The following is a 21,293-nucleotide window of genomic DNA, read 5'->3' as shown; positions in this document are numbered from 1 at the left end:
TAGACTGAACAATGCTTTGCGTCGATCGCCGTTAGCGCAATGACTTGCAGCGAGAAGCAGAAATGGCACAGGGGAAGGTGAACCCCCGGTCGTTCGAGCTGGGGCGACGGCCTAGTGCACGCGCAGGTTTCTTGCTTTTGTTTGCTTTTCTTCACAGATACGTACGTAAGGCCATGCTCTGCTTCGTCATGGGCAGCACCCAGCGAGGCCCTCCCACCCCCAGCAAGGGCCTGCGAAGCGCCGAGGCGGCATTACTTGGGTGTGGTGGCACAGAGATGCTGTGCCACCAGCTACTGTTCCAGAGTGGTGGTTGGCGTTGCGCGGACGTGGCCCGTTGGGCAGGCACGCGGCGGAGAGGCAGTCCAGGGGGCATTAGAAGCGTCGTATTCTGAGAACCGAGAAGGCGGACAGCATGGGCGAGGGGGTCGGGTCTTCTGGGCTTTTGTGTCGCCACACGAGGCGTCGAGGATCGGGGGGCTCTCGTCCGAACTGTGATGCGCACGCAGGTGTCGGGTTCGGGTTGAGGCTGGGCATAGGGTAATCGCGATTGAGAGTGAGACACAGACCGTGGATCTGCCCTGGCCGTACCGAGAGAATGGTTTTATTGCCGGACTTATCACCTCCATGGCCTCCTTTTGGGATATGTCCAGACTCCAAGTTACCACTTCGTACGTCTCAGTCATTTACCTGACAGTCGGGGCGCCGGTTCAGCCGCCGTCGCTACAACGTAGCAACGGCTGGCAGAGGCAAATCAACCCCTCGACAGGCACGGTCCCGATGAAACCGGACGGGACGGTGACACGGCAGATGGATCACGTTCCCTGTTTGACGGGTCCCTGCTGCTTTGCTGCTGCTTAGGGTGATGTTATAGCCCGCCCCTCTGCTGCCGGAAAAAAAGCAGCTGCGACCACAGCTGGATCTCCTTTCGTCGGCGCCAGTTACGAAGTCGTCTCTCTCGTCTCGCGCGGCGCCTACGGGGGGAGGAGGAGGGACCAGCCAGTCGGAGCCTCCGCGTCGCCATGGCTTGCAAGTCTGTGACACGTGATGCGTCGCAAGAGCGGATTTGCCTCCGCAGATGCTGCTGTGCTCGATTCATGGACCCGATCGTGTGTGAGTGTGAGTGTGAGAGAAGTGAGAGACATGGCGCGGCGTCTGGTGGTTGTGAGTGGAACATTGATCGCCGAGCGAGTGTTGGCTCGTCAGCCTGAGTCACGATGATGGGCAATGGCCATGCTCTAAGCTGCGCTGTTGCTGTTGGCTCAACTGTGCGGTGCTGTGGCTCTCGGCGGGCGCGCGGGGATCGAGGTCGACCAGGGGGCCGAACGGGGGACCCGTAGCTCAGCTGAGCTCCGGGGCAGCTGGTTGCTCCTCTTGGGATAGCCTCACTTTTTCAACGTTGGGCCCTTGTTCCTGTGCCACTCCCTGGCCGGTGCTGACTGCTGCTGAGCAACTCGCCACTGCTCTTTTAGAAAGCTCACCACCATGCCTCGCGATCCTCGCCTCATCGACTTCACACTCACGGCGGTGCGCGCCAAGCTCGCCTTCTAACACAGAAACATCTGACGAGCCCGCGCAGCGCCCAGACCGGCTCGCGCAAACGGAAGGCAGAGAGACAATATGAGCTCCCCGAGGGACCATCTCCCGCCGCGGCTGTCCGTCAAGGAGATCCACGCGCTGCTGGCGCATCTCTCCCTCCCGCTGCCGGCTTCCATCGACGCGCTGCAGGTCACGGCCGCCTTTCACTCCATCTACCTGCTCAACTACACCGCGTCGACGCCCGCCGAGGCGCTGCTCCCCGCGCGCGCGCGCCGGCCCGATGGCTCGCTGACGCTGGTGCTGCGCATCTCGGGCAACCACATCCCGCACATCAAGACGGCCAACGAGGTCGCCACCATGACGTGGGTGCGCGAGCACACGAGCATCCCCGTGCCGGCCGTCGTGGCGTGGGACGACTGCAGTGGCAGCGGCGGAGGCGGCAAGGGCCCGACGAACCCGCTCGGCCGCGAGTTCACGCTGCTCGAGTGGGTGCCGGGCCGGAGCGTGGACCGCATGTACACGCGCATGACGGAGGCGGCCAAGGTGCGGCTCGTGGAGCAGCTGACGGACTACCTCGTCGAGATGAACAAGTTCGAGTGGCACCACGTCGGGGGGCTGAGCTTCGACAGGAAGGGCCGCATCGTGCCGGGGCGGTTCATGGACGACACGTTTTGGCTGCTGCCGGACATTGAGCAGCTGTGGCCCGCGGGGGAGAGCGTCGACAGCCTCAACCCCCGAGGGCCGTTTGCGTCGCACGCGGCCTTCGTCGAGGGCTACCTCGAGTGCTTCATCCACAGCATCCGCATCCACCCGTCGCTCGCGTGGCTGCGCGACACCATCCCGCGGCTACGCGCGCTCATCGCCCTACTCCCTCGCCTGCCGTCACTGGCCTCGACGCGGCTCATCCTCGCGCACAAGGACTTCCACAACGCCAACATCATGGCGCTCGAGGACGGGACGGTGACGGGCGTGCTGGACTGGGAGTTTGCGGGCGTGGTGCCGGCGCACCGGTGGGACGCGGTGCGCGCGTTCCTGCACCCGTGGACGGGCGAGCCCGACGACGTGCAGACGCGGGAGAAGGCGCGCATGATGAGGGTGTTTGAGGGCGTGCTGGAGAGGAAGGGCGTGCCGCGGTGGTGGTGCGGCGTGGACAGGGTCACGGAGGATGTCTGGACGGTGGTGAGGTTTGGGCGTGCGCTGGTGGAGGTGTGTCCGAGGGGGCAGAAGAGGGATGTGGTGGGCGGCTGGAGGGGGGCCATGGAGGATGCGCTTGGTAGACTTGGTGTTTAGGGAGCCTCGCCTGCAATCTCCAGTCGAGAGTACACGAAGTAGCACGGGCAGGCATGACGTGTAAAGCGTTGACGTCTCACGCCGTGGACAAGCCTATTCAGCGCGCCCCTGACTCGACAGGCCCATCTTCTTGACCAGTGCCTCCGCAATGTCCCTTGCGAAGCCCTCATCGTTGATGGCCCGCTCATCCTCCACCACCTCTATGCCACTCCCCTCCAGCCCCTTCCTCACCGTCTCAAACAGCACCGCATCCGCATCACAATCCGCAAATGGTCCATCCTTGACTGCTATAGCGCTTACACCCCCCTTCGGAATCCAAACCTGCACCATCTCGGGCCTCGTCGCGCCCCTGAGCTTCGCGCATATAAACTCACCCACCTGGCGGCACTCATCCGGCGACGTGCGCATCAGCGTGACAATGGGGTTATGCTCGTACAGCTTCCTATCCGCGTACCGCTCCGGCACGCTGCTCCGCGGGCCAAAGTTGACCATGTCGAGCGCGCCCAGCGACACGACGTAGGGGATGCCGCAGGCGGGCGCCGCGGCGAGGCGGTCTTCCCCCGCGGAGAGGATCCCGCCGGCGACGTGGTCGGCGACCTCGGTGGTGGTGAGGTCGAGCACCGCGTCGAGGGCGTGGGTGCGGACGAGGCGCTCGAGGGACAGGCCGCCCGTGCCGGTGGCGTGGAAGACGTACGTCTGGATGGGGTACGTGGCCTCGAGGTGTGCGCGGATGGCGTCGACGGCGGGAGTGGTGACGCCAAACATGGAGATGCCGACGCGGTGCTTTCTGTCCTTCTTCGTCTGATCGCCTTGCTCGTCTCCGTCGGCGCCCGGCTTGTGGCGGGCTGCGTATGAGAGGGCCGCTCCGGCGATGGCGGCGCCTGCGTTGGAGAGGACGTCACGCAGCACGTCGTTGAGTCCCGCGACGTCGACCACCGAGTACATGAGGGCGATGTCGGTTTCACCCACAATTGGACGGACGTCGCCGCTGGCCATGGTCGAGACGATGAGCTTCGGGAAGCCTATGGGCAGGGCGTCGCGCATGGCGGACGCGGCGAGCGAGGTGCCACCCGAGCCGCCCGCGGACACGGCGCCGTGGATGCGTCCCTCTGCGTGCAGGCGCTCTAGTAGGGAGGCGGCGCGACGGGCAATGTGGGCGATGAACTGCCCGCGCGAGAGAGTGGAAATGTCATCATTCCCATCATCGGCGGCGGTGGTGGTTGAGGGCTGTGCCAGGAGGTCCGCCTGTGAGACGGATATGTCCGGGTGCGACGCGGGGTGGCGGCCGACGTCGACGAGGGTGACGGAGAGGGATGGGTTGGAGGAGAGGATGGCGGAGCGGAGGAAGAGCAGCTCGTGGAGCTTGGTGTCGCAGGTGCCGAGGAGGGCGACGGTGGCCATGGCTGCGTGGTGCCCGTGTTGCGGTGGCTGGGCGGGCGCTGCTGGGCTGTGCGATGTTGTATGGTGTCGTCGGGCGAGGGAGGTGGCGATGCGGGGTTGGGAGGCGGGAGGAGTCGTTACACGGCATGCATGTGGGAGCACGTGAAGGGGTGAGTGAGCGAGTGTATGATTGATGGAGTGAGAGCCGTGGGATTGGAGTTGCCGTGACAGACCTCAAGTAGGATAGACACGGCACAGTGGAAGAGCAGCGATGCTCAAGAGACGGCGTGTTAACCTGTAGCATTTACAGCTCCGAGTGATATGACATCACCCTGATGGAGATGCGATCCCTGCTGGGTTCTACTCGGAGCTACCCGATAAACGAGACCTGTGCCATTTACAGGTTACAGCCTGGCACGTCTACTCGAATGAGAAATAGAAGATACACCTTGACAAGATATGGAGAGAGTGGCACGAGGCGGAAGCAGCCATTCCGGCGTCCGGATGGCCGGCATCAAATCGCGCTGGAGCCGGGCCGCCGGCAGTGGCGCCTGACCGGGACCTAGAGGCCGAGCCCGTCTATAAATGTCGAGGCCCGGCTCCACCGTGACGACACTCACTCGCCGAGCATCTCCGAGCAGCCGTCCTTTGACTCAACCTTTGATACGGAACCCGTGGCTATACAAGAAGGAAGGGCGCGCTCTCGACCAGCTCCTCGATTTCAAAGTAGCAACGAATAGGGACGACACGCCGGCAGCAAACAGACAGGCCACATCTAACACAGCGAACGCTCCAGGTTCTTTAAATCTTGAACCCCGCCTCCACCTCGACGTGTGAGCTTCCCCCCTCCTCACCCCCGCCATAGCTCGCTCACTCACTCACCACAACCAGTCAAAGCTGTTTGCTTCACAGACAGCATGGCTCCTCCCACGGACAGAGGCGAGATCCTCGCCAGGCTGCGCGCGCAGATCGACGCCGGCACGCCCATCGTCGGGGCGGGTGCGGGCATCGGCCTCTCGGCCAAGTTCATCGAGGCCGGCGGCGGCGACCTCATCATCATCTACAACAGCGGGCGCTTCCGCATGGCCGGGCGAGGATCCCTCGCGGGGCTGATGCCCTACGGCAACGCCAACGACGTCGTCCTCGACATGGTACAGTAACCACCCACCTCTCCTCTCCTCTGACTTTGCGTGTCGCACGGTGAAGACCGCAAAACGCTGACCGAACGCGCACAACAGGCCAACGAGGTCCTCCCCGTCGTGCAGCGCACGCCCGTCATCGCCGGCGTCTGCGCCACGGACCCCTTCCGCAGCATCCCGCACTTCCTGCGCCAGCTGCGCGACCTGGGCTTCGCGGGCGTGCAAAACTTCCCGACCGTGGGGCTCATCGACGGGCAGTTCCGCGCCAACCTCGAGGAGACGGGCATGTCGTACGCGCTCGAGGTCGACATGGTGGCCGAGGCGCACGCCCTGGGCCTGCTGACGACGCCGTACGTCTTCAGCGAGGAGGACGCCGTGGCCATGGCGCGCGCGGGCGCGGACGTGCTGGTCGCGCACATGGGGCTCACGACGAGCGGCAGCATCGGCGCGTCCACGGGAAAGACGCTCGACGAGTGCGTTGATTTGATTCAGCGAATTCGGGACGCCGCCGCGGGGGTGCGTGGGGACGTCATTGTGTTGTGCCATGGGGGGCCCATTGCCGCGCCCGAGGATGCGCAGTACGTGCTGGAGCGGACAAAGGGCGTGCACGGTTTCTACGGTGCGAGCTCCATGGAGAGGCTGCCCGTGGAGGAGGCAATTACGGACATCACGCGGCGCTTCAAGGGCCTGCCGGGGCCAAAGAAGTGAAGGGGAGGGTCTCCTGGGGGCCAGAGCAAGATGAGCGATCTTTCGCAGTTTGCTTTGGCTTGAAAAGTACGATGATGCACATGGGCGTGGATCGTGTAGCTACGGACAGCCTGTGCCGTGTAATTTTAGACGTGACTCAACATGGCACTTCTTGACCATCGCGATGCAAAAGAACTCGAGGCATTGACTCATACTGGAGCGGGGGGTGAGGGGCGGCCGGCAGAGATTCCTCGTATCGCATCAATTGACGACGACAAGCGCAGAAGATCCCGCTGTGGGCCGTTTTGACGTCAGGCAAGCCGGCCGAATTCTCATTGCTCGACGCCCATGGTAGACACCTGCTAACTACTTTGCTGCCTTGCTGCGTTTGGCAAGCAAAAAGCCGTTGTAGAGTCGCACTACTGTAAGGTAGCGCGTTCTTAAAGCTTCAGGCTCGGTTGTGTTTCCGACTTACATGTACAGTAGCTCACCCTGACTCCTGAATTAAAAGCCATTGTCGGAAACCAAGTCCTAATCGTCGCCAACTCGCAGTCGATACGGCGGCCACTCACTTCACTCATTGGCCACTCATTGAAGCCGTCAACACCCGTCGTCGTCGTCGTCGTCACCATGGCGCAAAACATCTACGACCGTCAAGACTTCTTCGACGCCTACGACAAGTACATCGACCGCTCCTCCAAGGACGTCGACACCGACCCGGCCTGGAACCGCCTCGCGCCCCTCGTGCCCCCCGTCGCGGGCCTCGACGTCCTCGACCTCGGCTGCGGCAGCGGCTGGTTCTGCCGCTGGGCGGCCGCCCACGGCGCGCGCTCCGTCCTGGGCGTCGACGTCTCCGAGAAGATGCTCGCCAAGGCCCGCGGGCTCTCCGCAGCGACGACGACAACAGAGGAGCACGCGCGCATCGAGTACCGCCGCGCCGACCTCGACGAGCTTACCCTCCCGGAGAGCGACACCGCGCGCTACGGCCTCGTCTTTAGCTCCCTTGCGCTGCATTACCTCGCTGACCTGCCGCGCGTCGTGGCCCTCGCGCATCGCGTCCTTGCCCCCGGCGGCTTCTTCGTCTTCAACGTCGAGCACCCCATTTACACGGCGCCGCGGAACCCGCGCGTCGTGCGCGCCGCGCCCGTCGCTGATGAGAATTCGCAGGGCGCCAGTGACGACGCGCAAGGGGAGCTCTGCTGGCCGCTGACCGGCTACGGCGACGAGGGCGAGCGCGTCGTCGACTGGCTCGCCAAGGGCCTGCGCAAGTACCACCGCTCCGTGACGGGGTACATGGACGTGCTCCTCGCGCAGGGCTTCCTCGTCCGCGCGTTCAAGGAGTTTTTCCCCACCGAGGAAGAGCTGGCGAGCGGGAGGGCAGACGAGGTGGAGAAGCTGCGGCCGTTGTTTCTCATGATGAGCCTACAGAAGCAGAATTGAAAAGAGGGTGTGTCTGCGGGGTTGTCCCTATGTGCTTGTGATTGTTTGCTTGCTTGCTTGCTGGCTGTGCTTTGCTCAAACTGTTGCCTCCTAGAATACTGTTCGCGTGTATAGACCGACAGGGACCGAGCCATCAATAGTCGTCGTCCCCTCCGTACGTGTCCTCGTACTCCTCGTAGTACTCCTCGCGCGCCTCCTCCAGCTCCTCCTCCTCGCTGCTGCTGGCGTCCGAGTCGGCCGCGTCCGCCAGCGCCTCCTCGTAGCGCTCGCGCGCCTCTTGGACCTCCTCCCTGTCGCTCGACGACACGGAGCTGCCGTCGGCGTCCGTCGGCGGGAGGACCGGCGGGGGCACCGCCGCGGCGTAGGACGCCTCCGGGTAGTACTCGGGCTGCGGCTGGTAAGGGGCAGGCTGGTACGGCGCCGGCGCCGCGTACGAGTGGTGCTCCTCCTTGTCCGAGTCGGAGTCGCTCAGCGCGTGGTGCAGCAGCGCGCCGCCGACGGCTCCGGCTGCGAGACCGCCCGCCGCGCCGAGGAGCATGCCCCCCTTGCCGCTGCCCTTCTTTTCCTGGCTGGGCTGCTGGTCGTATCCGCCGCCGCCGCCGCCGCCGTAGCCCGGGGGCGGCGGTCCGGCAGGAGCGCCATAGCCGGTCGGGGCGCCGAAGCCGGCACGCGAGTCGTCGCCGGCAGGGGGAGTGTATCCGGGGGCTTCCCACTGAGAGCGGCCGGTGGCCTCTTCTACGTAGTACCAGCGCTGGTGGCTCTGGTCGAACAGCGGAGTCCAGCCGCTGGGGATGGGCGGCTTGTCTGACGGCGGCTGGTAGGCGGGCGGAGGGGGCGACGCGACGTACTGCGCGGGAGGGGGGTTGTCGCCAGGGCCGTGGTAGCCATAGTCGCGTGTACCTGGCCGAGTCAGCCTTTGCACCGACTTCTTGTTTACTTGAAATAGATTATAAGAGACTGAGGGGAGGACTGGTCTAACCTTGCGCCTCGTCGCGTTTGCTGTCACCGATGCCCAAGTTGTCAAACTTGTCGGTGATGTTCTTGAAAAACGACATGTCGACTGTTTGAAAGGTCGAAACGAGCAAAGGGACAGATACGAAAAGAGAAAAGGGCACGCAGTCGTGCGCGGAAGCCAAGTGGCAGTGTAGAAAAGGTAGCTCGGTTGACGTCGCGACGACGAGGGTTGTCTTATCTAGGTTGCTCCCGTGGCGGCCGCCGGGAGCCCTCCCTGTGCGACGCTTGCTCCATTCGACGGGCCATGCACTGCCCTGGGTGAGCAAATGAGGTGCGTCAACGCAACGGCGGGAGTTGGACCTGATGAGGTGACGGGCAGGCAGAGTGACGGGCCGGGGACCCATCTGGAGGGAGCCAACGACCACCGACCAGGGCAGCATCTGATGGGCCGGATGGAGAGCTCCAGCTACCCGCATGTGCCCTGAGGACGGGGGCCCAAGACGCCTAAACTCGGGCCGCCCCGACGGACGACTGGGCCGGCCAGCCAGTGAAGGGCCCTGGACAAGACGCCACTGGCCAACCACGGTATGCACTACACCCAACCTTTGCAACACCTCAGCCTGCACGCGGCAATGCGGCCGGGGACAACGTGGAAGCTTGACGCGGCGTGTGTAGCGGGGGTAAGGCCGCTGGCTCGGCGGTGCTTCAGGGGACGGATGGAGCCCTGGAGATCAATTTCCGCGACGGGACCTATTGAACTGCGACTGCAGCGGTTTGATGCAACCCCACCACGGTTTCTGCTGCCCCTCTGCCCGCCCCTCGGCCCCTCCATCATCGCGGGATCCGCCCGCCTGCAACCGCCGAGCGCGAAATGAGCCCTGACGACAGCAAATGCATGCACGGCCGGCGTGCTTGGCGGCCAGCTGGCACTTGGCAGCGTCGCTAACGCGATGCTGCTTCATTTAGGCGGATATGCATCTGGAAGGATATTTGACATTCATGTGTGTTTGCTGGAAGCAGAGGCAGCCCGCCGAGGTTGGCCTGAGGCGGTTGCCGCGGCGGTGCACTACCTACTGGAAACCTTGAGCAGGCCTCTGACAGTGAGTGCCGCGGGAGTGGGTGAAACAGTTCGGTACCTGGGCAATGTATCTCCCGTCCGCGTGCTCGGGGACAGTGCGAACCATCCCCCTCGGGCGGGGGCGGGGTAGAGTTCCACCATCGACGAGCCAGCCTGCCTGCCACGTTCGTTCTACCGTTCTATTATGCATTCGATAATATTCGCGCGCCCATCAACCTGAGCCCTGATAGTATTCCTCACCATCCACCTGCAGCGATCCCGCCCACCCCCGGTCGTCGTTGTGCTTGGTGCCAGTCCCACCTAGCCCCCAAGTCAGCCCAAGGCGTTCTGCGACTTGCCCCGTGCGCCACCCACACCAGCCGAACTCCGACCTCTGCCTAGCTCCTTCAGCTGCGGCGCGCGCTCAGCTTTCCCTCCTCCAACCTCACGACTCCATTCCTCGACCGCTGACTTTCCCCTCGAGCGACGAGCAGCGTCCGCATCAACCGCCCACGACCACGCGGCCGAGTCCATCTCCTCCTCGTCGACCTTTGAACCCACGCACAGCACAGCATGTCTGGATACCCCGGCCAGGGCCACTACGGCGCTGCCAACCACCGGCCCGGCGGCGGCGGCTTCGCCAACGGCGGCCCCGGCTTCGGCTACGGTTACGGCAACTACGGCGCCGGTCCCAACGGTCCGCCTGGCCCTCCTCCTCCGCAGTACGGCGGCCCCGGCTACAACAACTACGGCCCTCCGCAGAACAACTACGGTCCTCCTCAGGGCAACTATGGTCCTCCTCAGGGCCAGTACGGTCCTCCCCAGGGTGGCCCGCCGCCGCAGTATGGCAATCACGGTCCTCCTCCCCCCGGACCGCGTCCCAACTGGGGGCCCGGTGGCAGTCCTGGCGCGTATAACCAGCACCCGCCGCCGCCGCAGCCGCCGCCTCCCGGTCTGGACGCCTACGGCTACCCGATGCAGGGCGGCCAGTACGGCTACCACGCCAAGGCCGGCCCGCCGCCCTCGACGGCGCCGCAGCAGTTCGGCCACGGTGCGCCCCAAGGCTACACGTTCCAGTACTCCAACTGCACGGGTAAGCGCAAGGCGCTGCTCATCGGCATCAACTACTTTGGCCAGCAGGGCCAGCTGCGCGGCTGCATCAACGACGTCCACAACGTGTCCAACTTCCTCTGCGAAAACTACAACTACAAGCGCGAGGACATGGTCATCCTGACCGACGACGCGCAAAACCCCGTCATGCAGCCCACCAAGGCCAACATCATCCGCGCCATGGAGTGGCTCGTCAAGGGCGCCCAGCCCAACGACGCCCTGTTCCTGCACTACTCTGGTGAGACGGAGCCGCCCCCCGAATCCAACGCCCCGTGCCAGACGCTAACCCTTCATACCAGGCCACGGCGGGCAGACCGAGGACCTCGACGGCGACGAAGACGACGGCTACGACGAGGTCATCTACCCCGTCGACTTCAAGCAGGCCGGCCACATCGTCGACGACGAGATTCACTTCCGCGTCGTCAAGCCTTTGCAGGCCGGCGTGCGGCTGACGGCTATTTTCGACTCTTGCCACTCGGCCACCGTCATGGACCTGCCGTACGTCTACTCCACCAAGGGCGTCCTCAAGGAGCCCAACCTGGCCAAGGAAGCCGGCCAGGGCCTGCTCGGCGCCCTGGGGTCCTATGCGCGCGGCGATCTCGGTGGCGTCGCGAGCTCCATCTTCAGCTTCGCCAAGACGGCCTACAAGGGCGACGACGCGTACAACAAGACCAAGGACACCCGAACGTCGCCCGCCGACGTCATCATGTGGTCCGGCAGCAAGGACGACCAGACATCGTGCGTATCCCGTTCCAAGCATGCTGTCTCGGCTTCGATACTGACAGAATAGGGCCGATGCCACCATTGCCTCGCAGGCCACGGGCGCCATGTCCTGGGCCTTCATCACGGCGCTCAAGCAGAACCCCAAGCAGAGCTACGTGGAGCTCCTCAACAGCATCCGCGACGTGTTGGCGACAAAGTACACGCAGAAGCCGCAGCTGTCGTGCAGCCATCCCTTGGGTATGCCGTCCCTCCCTCCTGTGTCATCCTGGACCCTGGCTGACTTGACAGACACGAACCTGTTGTTCGTGATGTAGAGGATCATTGTTGGAAAGGAAGCGGATATGCCATGCTTATGGTCATGAGTAATTATGCGTTACGTTTATGGGATAGGCTGGGACAGGGAAATTGGAAGAAGATGCATTTGACTGCCTGGCCTGCCGTGTCTTGCTACGGCGTCTTGACGGGCTGCCACGACCGCCACGGCTTGTGATTCCTAAGCCAGTACGTGAGTCGGTCTTCCGCTCCCCGCCGTTTACGAAACATCCTTGGCCTTCTCGGAGTCCCAGGCGATGCGGCGGCCCTCGAATCGCACAATGCCATCTATATTGACGCTCGGGCTGGATCACTCGAGCATAATGTTAAACGGACACTCGTAACCGCCCGTGACCAGTCCCGCGGTGTTGACAAGCGGCTTCTGCCGAAACACCTCGAGCGCTTCTCTCTCTTCCTCGGTCCCTATGCAGAGCTGGCGCAGGATCTCGGCGGTGGCCGCATACACGACGTCCATGTTCCCGTCCTCGACCTTGATGGCGATGCCCAGCGCTCCCTCGGCGCCCAGTCGCCGCGTGTCCTCACCTTCCCGCACGCCGATGGCGTAGCACCCCTCGGCGCCGACCTTGCCGATGAGCCGCCCGGGGAAGCTGCGCATGAGCGCCGTGCAGAAGCGGTCCTCGCCGGCGACCATTTCTGGGTACGTGTTCATGGCGGTAAAGATGCGTGCCATGTGGCGCCTCCGCGGCGAGGGTGCTGCTTTCTTGCTTTCTGGTGATGTGGATGATGTTGAGGAGGAGGTGGAGGAGGAGGAGGCAACGTCGTCGTCGACGGCTTGCGCAAACTGCGCGTAGATGTGTGCGAGGTTACTCAGGGGCATCGCCGGCGAAGCCATGTTGCATCCGTCAACGGCCCACTTGATCTCCTCCGGCTCCAGCCCGGACAGCTCCTCGGCGATCTTCTTGACGCGCTGCTGCATCGGATGCGCCAGCTCGTGATACCCCTCCGCACCCGCACCGATGGCCCTCGCCGCCGCCAGCACACCCGCATGCTTGCCCGAGCAGTTACTCCACACGGGCGTCGGCACGATGCCCTTACGCATCCACTCCTCGTCACGGGCCCTCAGTATGGCCGCGTGCCCACCGCAGCGCAGGTCCGCCTCGACGTGCCCCCCGCCGCGCGCCAGCATGGACCGTGCGCGCGCGACGTGCCGCTCCTCGCCGCTGTGCGATGCGCACACGAGCGCCAGGTCCGCGTCGTCGAAGGCGAAGCGCTCCAGCGCGCCCGTCTCCGCGACGGCGAGCGCCTGGAAGGGCTTCGCGGCGGAGCGCACGAGCGTGAGGCGTCGCGGGTCGCGGCCGAGCGCGCGGAGGCATCGGCCGCCGGCGTCAGTGACGATGGCGTGGATCTCGTGCCGGTTCTCGACGATGCCGGTGCGGGTGCTGACCACGTAGGCGGGGTGGTTGCCGGTGAGCGAACCCATGGTGATGATGATGATGATGGACGGCGGCTGACGCGCGATACGTCGAGAGTGCGGTGAAACCGGCGTGGCGATAGGGAGCCTTGTGGGTGTGTGCTTTGTGTGTTGCGAGTTGACGATGTCGCTGTCTGTTTGTCTGTCTTACTGCTCGCTCAGGTCAGGTGAAGGGGGTTGAGATTTCCACTTATATAAATATGATGATTGTGGGCTCCGACAACGGCCGCTTAGTCGCGGTGTTGGCACTAGGCTAGTTGGGTCAGTGCACGAGTGTTTGTCCATGGCCTTCTCTAGGTTTGTTGATGCGTCAAAATATAGACGCACGTACAGACAAGCCAGGTGGGCTGTTTCAACAGCACCATGGTCATGCCGTCTTGATGTCGTTGGTCAGGGTCGTATTCAGCTAGCACAGAGTGTATGCCAGGTGACTTGGACTTGAGTCGTAACTCTTCACATCACTTCAAGCGACCCATACATGGGTTGCACAAAGAGCACATTCTCGCTAGACAGTGTCATTCACGGCCGTGTCGTCTCGGCGTCATCGTACATCATCGTCTCCCGGTCGTCGCTCACGACTCGACCCCATTCCATCAACAGTCGGAAGAGGTACACCTGCATGTCCTCCTTGCGGAGAGCCTTGGACGCCCAGTCCCGCCCCTGTTCGGCAATCTTTCGTGCCGTTCGCGGCCCCTGACCGGCTCCCGCTTTGTCTCCGATCTCGTTGTCCTGATCAAGAACGCCTGCCAGATACTTGAGCACGCCCCAGAACCCGTCGCCTAGCCGCACGTCTACCGGGACGTAATCGACCCACGAAAAGACTCGCTCGTCGTACCACGCGTGGAACAGGGCGGCCCGGTATGGCAAGCTGCGGCTTTGCAGGAATGATCGGAAACGCCCGCTGAAGCCCGCGCCGTCCATGTCCATGAGGTGGCGGAAGCGCCAGTTCTCCTCGAACGGCAAGGCAGAAGGCAGCTTCGTGGGGATGGCGTCCAGTGTCGGCGCCGCATGGAGGGATGAGTTGTTGGAAGAGACTGTGGTGCTCCAGCGTGAAAAAGTAGCAAGCTGCGTCGTGCAGTCTCCCGTGTCGCATTTAGAGATATCTCCCACAAAGGAGACGTTCACACGCAGGTCGCTCGACGGCGAGAGCTCTAGTCGATGTTGCTGCTCGTACGCCTCGTGCACGAGTCTGGCGCGCAAAAACCCGGCCCAAGCCCCATGCGCCGCAAACCCATCGCTCCCCGTCCCGCGCCAGTATAGCCCATTCTCTTTAGCCTCCCACTCCCTATCCTCGTCTGGCTTGTACGGGCTCTTGTCGGCAAAGTCCCAAGGCGAGGGAATCAGCAGGTCTGCGAAGCCGCCCACGCGCGCCTGGCTGAAGACGGGAAAGAGCGTGCGCGTACTGACCATGGCGGCGGGGGACAGAGTGAAGCCGTCGAGGTATGCGAGGTCGGGCTGATGGCATGGATCGCGGGCGAGGGTTGCGTTGGATAAGATGAGGCCGGACCTAGAGGCAGAGCCGGGGGGTTCGGCGATTGTGACGGGGAGGGAGTGAGGCGCGAGACAGGACGTGCAGAGCGTGCTCCAGTCCCACCAGTGTGTGTTGCGAGCCGGTGACGTCGGCGGACAAGTCGCAGCGAGCCAGTCGTAGAATATTTGCTTGCGGATGTTGTTGGTAAAGTAGGGGGAAGTCAATGAGCCAGGACGAGTTTGGCGCGTCGTCGGCTCGGGAAAGTCGGAAGCCCATTTTCGGACAGCTGACTTCTCTAGCAGCGTATCGGGAACCAGGGACTTTTCCGTGGATTCTTGCGATAGGCGAGACGTCGTGGCCTTGGCCCGAGCCTTGAGGTGTTGCATCTCCTCGAACGGTACCGCAACGCGACACTCGTCAGCCAGATTTATGGCCAGCACCATGTCCGGCAGCCACTTTGCAAACGGCTCAATCATCTTCTCCAGAGCCTCGGCCATCCATCGATGCGTCCCCGGAATGTGCGGTGACTGATACACCTTGCCCCCTTGGATGCGCATGCCGCCCATCTCCAGCGTTGGGTGCTCGAGCAAGTGCGCCGTCCTCCCGCGCAACACGGCTGGCTCGACGCCCCAAAACGGCAGGATGTCGTTGTATATCTGGTCAAAGTCGTCGATGACGGGCGATCCGGCCCGGGTGGCAAACTCGTACCACTTGTCAAAGTTAGGCGGCGGCACCATGTTATACCGGCGTTTGTACTCTGCCACCGCGGGGCCGAGAGACTTGCTGGCTCCGGCCTGTAGTAGCCATGCCTCTTTGGCCGTCTTTGCAGATGCAACGAGCTGCTCCACGGCTTCGAACAGCGGCTGGCCAGTTGGCCTGCTCGGGGTAAGCGTGGCGCAGAGGACGGTTAAGACGACCGCGCCAACATGGCAGTTGAAGAGCCATTTGAGCCCCGTGCCGGCTGCGTGCGAGTGGGGAGAATGCGAGGCGGGCACAGCGATTCGCCAGAGGACGGCGGCGAAGACAGCAGCCAGAAGGGCACCTTGGCCAACCTGGATTTCGGCATCGTGTGACAGCGGCGTGGCGAAGCGGAAGCGCGGGACGAGGAAGCCAAACAAGCCTACCTCGGAGACCATCAGCGCCACGGTCGTAGGGCTGAAGTCTCGCAGCATCGAGATTCCACAAAGAACCCCGAGCGCAGCGACCGTCGAGTCAACCAGCAGACGGACAAGGTCGCCAAGCCCAATCCTAAAGGCCAAGAAGAACCCCGAGTCGCTAAGCCACGACGGCACAGCCAAGACTATCCCGCAGATCCCCGCGAATATGAAGGCTGTGGCTAAGTTATCGGTGGCATCGCTATCGCTTTCGGTTTCGCGGCTGCGCATGCGGGCGATGAGTGTGAGAATGACGGCGTCGAGGGCGCACATGCAGAGTTGGGCGTAAAATGTCGCCAGTTCGCTCGAACAGACCGTGCCCGTCGATACGCGCGCATTTGACAGGGCGAATATCGAAGCCAGAGCCCACACGAGCGAGCTGAAAGACGACAGGACATAGGCCAGGATCGGTGGTAAAGAGAGGCCATTCTGCGTGGTTTGTCTCGCTTCAAGCTCCGCCGACTTGTCATACTGGAGCATGGTCACGCACATGTGTGCGAATATGGGCAAGAAGGCCTGTGGCAATTTGGTTAGAAGTCCGTCACACGACGCTGTTTGCTGAAGATAGTTGCGCACCTCGATACCAGGACATGCGCATTGCGTCGTGCGGATGCTGTACCAAAAAAATGCCGTGCGCAAGACTATGCATGCAAGAAGTAGTTGCAATGATTTCGACAATACCCGAATATCCTGTATGCGACTCCGAATAAAGGACAGCGCCCGCCTACGAGACGACCGCGGCTGGTAGTAGCCCTTCAGGGCCGGTACGAGAGTCTTTTCGAACGGCTTCGCTCCTGGCCCGAATCGCTTGACGCCCAATCCAACGATGAGAAGCGTAATGACGCTGAAATGCAACGGCCGTTCTGTACAGCAGTTTCGTCCGTTAGCGAGCCCGTCATTCAGCAAGTCTGTCGCAAAGAGACCACGTACCGAACGCTATACTGGTATAATACTTATTAGACAATATATAACAAGACAGCACCAACCCGCTGTACATGAGCCGAGTCAGCGAGGCGTGTGTCTCGGCCACTGTGCTGGGCCTCATCAGGGAAGAAAGAATCTCACCAAAGCGCCCAGGTCACGCTGACCGGTCGCTCCCCGATTGCGGTCATCTTGACACCTCGGCCAAGGACCTTGGCGACATGGAGACCTCAGCCGTACGAGTGGATTCCGAATCCCATGCCCCACGCTGTCTCTGTTCCGCTACACAGACGCTGAGCGGCATTCGAGACACGGCCGCAGGGACGTCTTTGGGCGTGACGAAAGGTGATGATGAGGAAACAAAGAAACAAAGAACGCCGCCTCGGCTGAGGCAGACAGACATGCAGATCATGCGCGACCGCAAGCCGCGTCTCTCCATTAGCTAATGGCCCCTTGTGCCTGTCAGCACAGTCTCTGAAGGAATCCATTGTTTCTGGTGTGCTAGCGAGTAATACGACCCCCTAGCACGACGCTTTTGGGGGACGATCGGGTCTCTGTTGCGCTCCTGCGCCCGTCTGGGGGCTGGCAATGGACATCGCTAGTTCTTACATTTAGCGCCACATCCCGCGTGCGCCCCAGGCTCGATGGGTCCAGCTCGGCTCCGGGGCTGGCGTCTCTTCAAGGTTAATTATTGGTGCTTGTGACCAGGTTCGTTCGGGCCCTGCCCTTTGCGGGGTGGTGGATGCGGCATGGATGAAACCCCGTCGTGACGATTACAAACGTCCGGGCGGGTCGTCGCTGAGGAGGACGTCGTGATGGATTGGGCAGGGAACAAATCGATGCATCGGAACCCATGTGTTGCATACTGATGTCAATCAAGAGCAGGCAAGCTCAATGACCCAACCCATCGCCACTGCCATACTCAACATGCAGGGTTAGGGTAAGGTAGGTAGGATGCAACTGTTGCCAGGTTACTGATACCCACCACTGCCAGGAACTGGGCAGTCTTCCAGAAGTGCAGGGATCTGATCATCTCTCCACGTGCAGGCAATTCCAACCTCGACGCAACTGCCGTGCCATCACACCACAACCTCCGCATCAATACTCTCAAATACCCGGGTATAGCCTGCTTCCCTGCGACCTCGCTCGTCGTTTCCCGACCCTCCAGAGTCGTAGCCTCTGCTTGGCGATGGCAACCCCCGCATTAGCATTCCCCGAGCTACACCCGATCGCCCACGCCAGTTGGGCGAAGTATAAGTCGGCCTGCCGCACAGGCGGTCATGGAGTCTTTGCTTCTCCGCACTTGCACGTTGCAACACGTACTCCCACATTCCTAACAAGCAAATCTCACAATTCATCATGGCGTCTTCAACTATGAAGGCTTTGAACTACAAGGGCCCGTTCCAGGTCAAGGTCGAGGAGGTGGACAAGCCGCAGCTCGAGCATCCAGATGACATCATCGTCAGGGTCACCACCGTGAGTTGCATTCTCGTCCCTGTCTGTACACTTGCAGGAAGGCTGACGTCGTGTAGGCAGCCATCTGCGGCTCGGACCTGCAGTGAGTGCAGAGCTGGGGACGCTGTGCTGCGCTGTTCCCGCTGCACCGTACTCACCAGAACACAGTATGTACGAGGGCAGGACCGCTGCCGAACCGGGCATCACCTTTGGTACGTTACACATCCAATCGCTCACTCGCAAACTTCGATGAAGGCGGACGCTGATGGTTGCAGGCCATGAGAACATGGGCGTCGTGGAGGAGCTTGGCACGGGCGTCACCCTTCTTCAGAAAGGAGACCGTGTCGTGATGCCTTTCAACGTTGCCGACGGGCGATGCCGCAACTGTGAGGAGGGCAGGACTGCCTTTTGCACGGGCGTGAATCCCGGTTTCGCGGGTGGCGCCTACGGATACGTCGCGATGGGCCCGTACCGCGGAGGTGAGGCCCGCTCCATGGTCAACAATTTGAGGTGAGAATACGCAGCCTGACCACTGCCGTACAGGTCAAGCTCAGTATATTCGCGTACCGTACGCCGATTTTAATGCGCTGAAGCTGCCCGCTGGAAAGGAGCATGAGGCAGATTTCATTCTTCTCGCCGGTGGGTACATGTAGCCCCTAAGTATTTGATAGCACTGGGTATCATTGAACGAGGCTAATAGTATTGCAGACATCTTTCCAACAGGTAAGCACTTTCTGTTGCTCTGTCTCCAACTCGCTTTTTCCCGCTAACGCCCGTCTAGGCTGGCACGGCGTCGAGCTGTCCGGCTTCCGCCCCGGCGAGTCTATCGCAGTCTTTGGTGCCGGTCCTGTCGGTCTCATGGCCGCCTACTCGGCGGTCTTGCGCGGCGCATCACGCGTCTTTGTCATTGATCGTGTACCCGAGCGGCTCCAGGCCGCAGAGAAGATCGGATGCATTCCCATCGACTTCACCAAAGGCGACGCGGTTGACCAGATCATCGAGAAGAACGGCGGCATGGTGGACCGTTCGGTCGACGCCGTCGGATACCAGGCTGTAGACAAGGGCGGCTCTTCGGAGCAGCCTAATATAGTCCTCGAAAACATGATCCGCGTGACTAGGGCTTGCGGAGGGCTCGGCATTCCCGGACTCTATGTGCCTAGGTACGCCTACGCATGGCACTCTAGCTCCTTTATGCTGACAGCACATTTGTAGCGATCCTGGCGCACCCGACGACGCCTCTGCCAAGGGCATGATCAGTCTTAGTTTCGGAAAGCTCTTTGAGAAGGTACGTGCCCTCCTTGCATGTACGAGCCCGATTCCGCTTGGGCTAACTGCCTCAGGGCCTCTCTCTCGCCACTGGCCAGTGCAATGTCAAAAAGTACAACCGCTACTTGCGCGACCTCATCATCTCAGGCAAAGCCAAGCCCAGCTTTGTTGTGTCTCATGAAATTGGCCTCGAAGACGCCGAGTCAGCCTATGACAAGTTTGATAGGCGCGTGGATGGCTATACTAAGGTCATTATCCACCCAAACGGAGGGTTTTAACACGTGCTGCCTGATTCGATATTGGACTTGATTTAACGAGATTTTGCGAAGAGGCCTCCCGTCAGTAGCCAGTAACATTGTGTTCAGTGAACGCTTTTCTCACGACAGAGTCGTGTGGCCATTATATCCCAAAGCATACTTCAGCAGCGACCGGTATTTCGTACGGGTTGGTCGTGTCTAAGCAACTTCCGGCCCTTTCATTCATCGGTCACGCCCTCGACTGCCTTGTGCCAACAATGCATATCCACATTCAAGGTATTTGATGCAACACAGTGTAATTTCCAACGTGATGGGAGTTTCCCAGAAACATTCACGCCGATACAATATGGGTAATATAACGATTCGCCGAGTCTAAAGGTTTGTTCATGCTGTCTATATGTACAATAGAAGTGTACAATCTATATGCTTCAATAGGTCTAATTTCGTTGAGTTTCGCTCCTGCAGGGGCTCTACATGTTGTCCTTGAGTGGGCTCAGTCCCTGGGCAGTTCCCAGCTTGTTCTCGAACCAGAACCTCAGGCGCTCGACCTTGCTGCGGTCCTGCATCCAGCGCGGAAAGTCGGGCGTGTTGGTCGTCGGCAGGCTCATCATGTCGGGCACACCCTCGGGTCGCGGGATGTCACCACGGACGCTCCACCCCAAGCTCTTCTGGTAGTCGTCGCTCAGGATCCAGTTGTGCAGCAGCTTTGCGCCTTCTGGGTGCGGCGCATCGGCCAGGATGCCACCCGTTTGCGCCCAGCTGACGAACTGTCCGTCGGTCGGGAATGTCTGGTTTGCGTTCTCGATAGGGTCGAAACCGACAATCGTCGTAAAGGTCACGGCCACATCCTCCGTATCGTTGAGGAGGAGCGTCGCTGGCGTCTGCGTCCCGCGTACCCATCGCGGGTTCTGGGCTAGGAGCTTGTCGAACCAGGCGATGCCGTGCTGCTGCATGCTGCGTACTAGTCAGTATCGCCCAGGGCCGCTCCACACGTGCACGGTGTCAACGGCTTCACTTACATGAGGTCAAATGCGTACAGGATTGCATCATCGTCGTTGGGGTACGCAAGCACGATCTTGTCCTTGTACTCGGGCTTGAGGAACTCTTGAAAGGTGTCAAAGGTGGCGTCTGGCAGCTTCTTGGTGTTCCAGACGTTGGACAGCCAGAGAATCTCGGTACCGTAGTACGATGCCGACGTCGAATCCTTAAAGGCGGGCCGGATCTTGTCAAAGTTGTTGGGCGCGTAGTTGAGAAGCACGCCGTGTTGTGCCCATCGTGTAAAGTCGTGTGTCGTTTGCAACATGACACTGTCGACAGTGACGTTGCCACCGGCGACCTGCTCGTCAATCTTGCCGTCGAGGTACTTCGACAGGTCGACCGTGAGATCGAGCGTCATGCCAGGGAACTGCTTCTCAAAGGCTTCCTTGAGGCTGTCCCTCTGGTTGGTCTCGTCGCCGCCATGCCACAGAGTCACAACGCCACCTTCGGCCAGAGCAGCCTTGTAGATTTCGTCGATGGTGCGATTCTCAACTAGGGGCTTTGCGTTGAAGCCCAGAAGACGGTCGACGGCAAGAGCCCGCCCCAGAAGTAGCGCCGCTGCAAGCGAGTAGAGCATTGTGAATTGAGGAATGAATGTCTTTACAACAAGAAGAACAAGCTCGCTAATCGTGTCAATCGTCGAGTCGGACACCAATCGGGCGCGAGGTCTG

General features: G+C 61.6%; 10 protein-coding genes across 10 annotated transcripts; 5 read left to right on the top strand and 5 right to left on the bottom strand.

The window, feature by feature from the left end:
• Positions 1-1,617: 1,617 nt before the first annotated feature.
• Positions 1,618-2,826, top strand: PLICBS_003485 (uncharacterized protein; the record flags this gene model as incomplete). Its single annotated transcript, XM_018323233.1, has 1 exon — positions 1,618-2,826. The coding sequence occupies one exon, from the start codon at positions 1,618-1,620 to the stop codon at positions 2,824-2,826; it is 1,209 nt and encodes a 402-aa protein (XP_018178463.1).
• Positions 2,827-2,919: 93 nt separating this feature from the next.
• On the bottom strand, positions 2,920-4,227 carry PLICBS_003484 (uncharacterized protein; the record flags this gene model as incomplete). The annotated part of the gene is made up of 1 exon (XM_018323232.2): positions 2,920-4,227. One exon carries the CDS (start codon positions 4,225-4,227, stop codon positions 2,920-2,922), a length of 1,308 nt encoding a protein of 435 aa, XP_018178462.2.
• An 896-nt stretch (positions 4,228-5,123) lies between these two features.
• On the top strand, positions 5,124-6,053 carry PLICBS_003483 (ToMV susceptible protein tm-1(GCR26); the record flags this gene model as incomplete). Its single annotated transcript, XM_065600228.1, has 2 exons — positions 5,124-5,357; positions 5,445-6,053. 2 exons carry the CDS (start codon positions 5,124-5,126, stop codon positions 6,051-6,053), a joined length of 843 nt encoding a protein of 280 aa, XP_065456300.1.
• Positions 6,054-6,662: 609 nt separating this feature from the next.
• PLICBS_003482 (uncharacterized protein) lies at positions 6,663-7,472 on the top strand (the record flags this gene model as incomplete). Its single annotated transcript, XM_018323231.2, has 1 exon — positions 6,663-7,472. One exon carries the CDS (start codon positions 6,663-6,665, stop codon positions 7,470-7,472), a length of 810 nt encoding a protein of 269 aa, XP_018178461.2.
• Positions 7,473-7,605: 133 nt separating this feature from the next.
• PLICBS_003481 (uncharacterized protein) lies at positions 7,606-8,527 on the bottom strand (the record flags this gene model as incomplete). The annotated part of the gene is made up of 2 exons (XM_018323230.2): positions 7,606-8,372; positions 8,452-8,527. 2 exons carry the CDS (start codon positions 8,525-8,527, stop codon positions 7,606-7,608), a joined length of 843 nt encoding a protein of 280 aa, XP_018178460.2.
• A 1,529-nt stretch (positions 8,528-10,056) lies between these two features.
• On the top strand, positions 10,057-11,630 carry PLICBS_003480 (Ca(2+)-dependent cysteine protease; the record flags this gene model as incomplete). The annotated part of the gene is made up of 4 exons (XM_018323229.2): positions 10,057-10,831; positions 10,893-11,331; positions 11,384-11,553; positions 11,605-11,630. 4 exons carry the CDS (start codon positions 10,057-10,059, stop codon positions 11,628-11,630), a joined length of 1,410 nt encoding a protein of 469 aa, XP_018178459.1.
• Positions 11,631-11,938: 308 nt separating this feature from the next.
• PLICBS_003479 (uncharacterized protein) lies at positions 11,939-13,069 on the bottom strand (the record flags this gene model as incomplete). Its single annotated transcript, XM_018323228.2, has 1 exon — positions 11,939-13,069. The coding sequence occupies one exon, from the start codon at positions 13,067-13,069 to the stop codon at positions 11,939-11,941; it is 1,131 nt and encodes a 376-aa protein (XP_018178458.2).
• Positions 13,070-13,579: 510 nt separating this feature from the next.
• Positions 13,580-16,177, bottom strand: PLICBS_003478 (uncharacterized protein; the record flags this gene model as incomplete). The annotated part of the gene is made up of 1 exon (XM_018323227.2): positions 13,580-16,177. The coding sequence occupies one exon, from the start codon at positions 16,175-16,177 to the stop codon at positions 13,580-13,582; it is 2,598 nt and encodes an 865-aa protein (XP_018178457.2).
• A 1,788-nt stretch (positions 16,178-17,965) lies between these two features.
• On the top strand, positions 17,966-19,605 carry PLICBS_003477 (uncharacterized protein; the record flags this gene model as incomplete). Its single annotated transcript, XM_018323226.2, has 9 exons — positions 17,966-18,082; positions 18,139-18,164; positions 18,230-18,273; positions 18,337-18,540; positions 18,605-18,700; positions 18,770-18,784; positions 18,843-19,221; positions 19,274-19,346; positions 19,402-19,605. 9 exons carry the CDS (start codon positions 17,966-17,968, stop codon positions 19,603-19,605), a joined length of 1,158 nt encoding a protein of 385 aa, XP_018178456.1.
• A 449-nt stretch (positions 19,606-20,054) lies between these two features.
• Positions 20,055-21,199, bottom strand: PLICBS_003476 (uncharacterized protein; the record flags this gene model as incomplete). Its single annotated transcript, XM_018323225.2, has 2 exons — positions 20,055-20,538; positions 20,604-21,199. 2 exons carry the CDS (start codon positions 21,197-21,199, stop codon positions 20,055-20,057), a joined length of 1,080 nt encoding a protein of 359 aa, XP_018178455.2.
• Between the last annotated feature and the right edge of the window lie 94 nt (positions 21,200-21,293).

Source organism: Purpureocillium lilacinum (genome assembly GCF_023168085.1).
Source record: "Purpureocillium lilacinum CBS 284.36 DNA, scaffold_2, whole genome shotgun sequence".
NCBI classification, from domain to species: domain Eukaryota; kingdom Fungi; phylum Ascomycota; class Sordariomycetes; order Hypocreales; family Ophiocordycipitaceae; genus Purpureocillium; species Purpureocillium lilacinum.
This window is presented reverse-complemented; position numbering and strand designations above follow the sequence as displayed.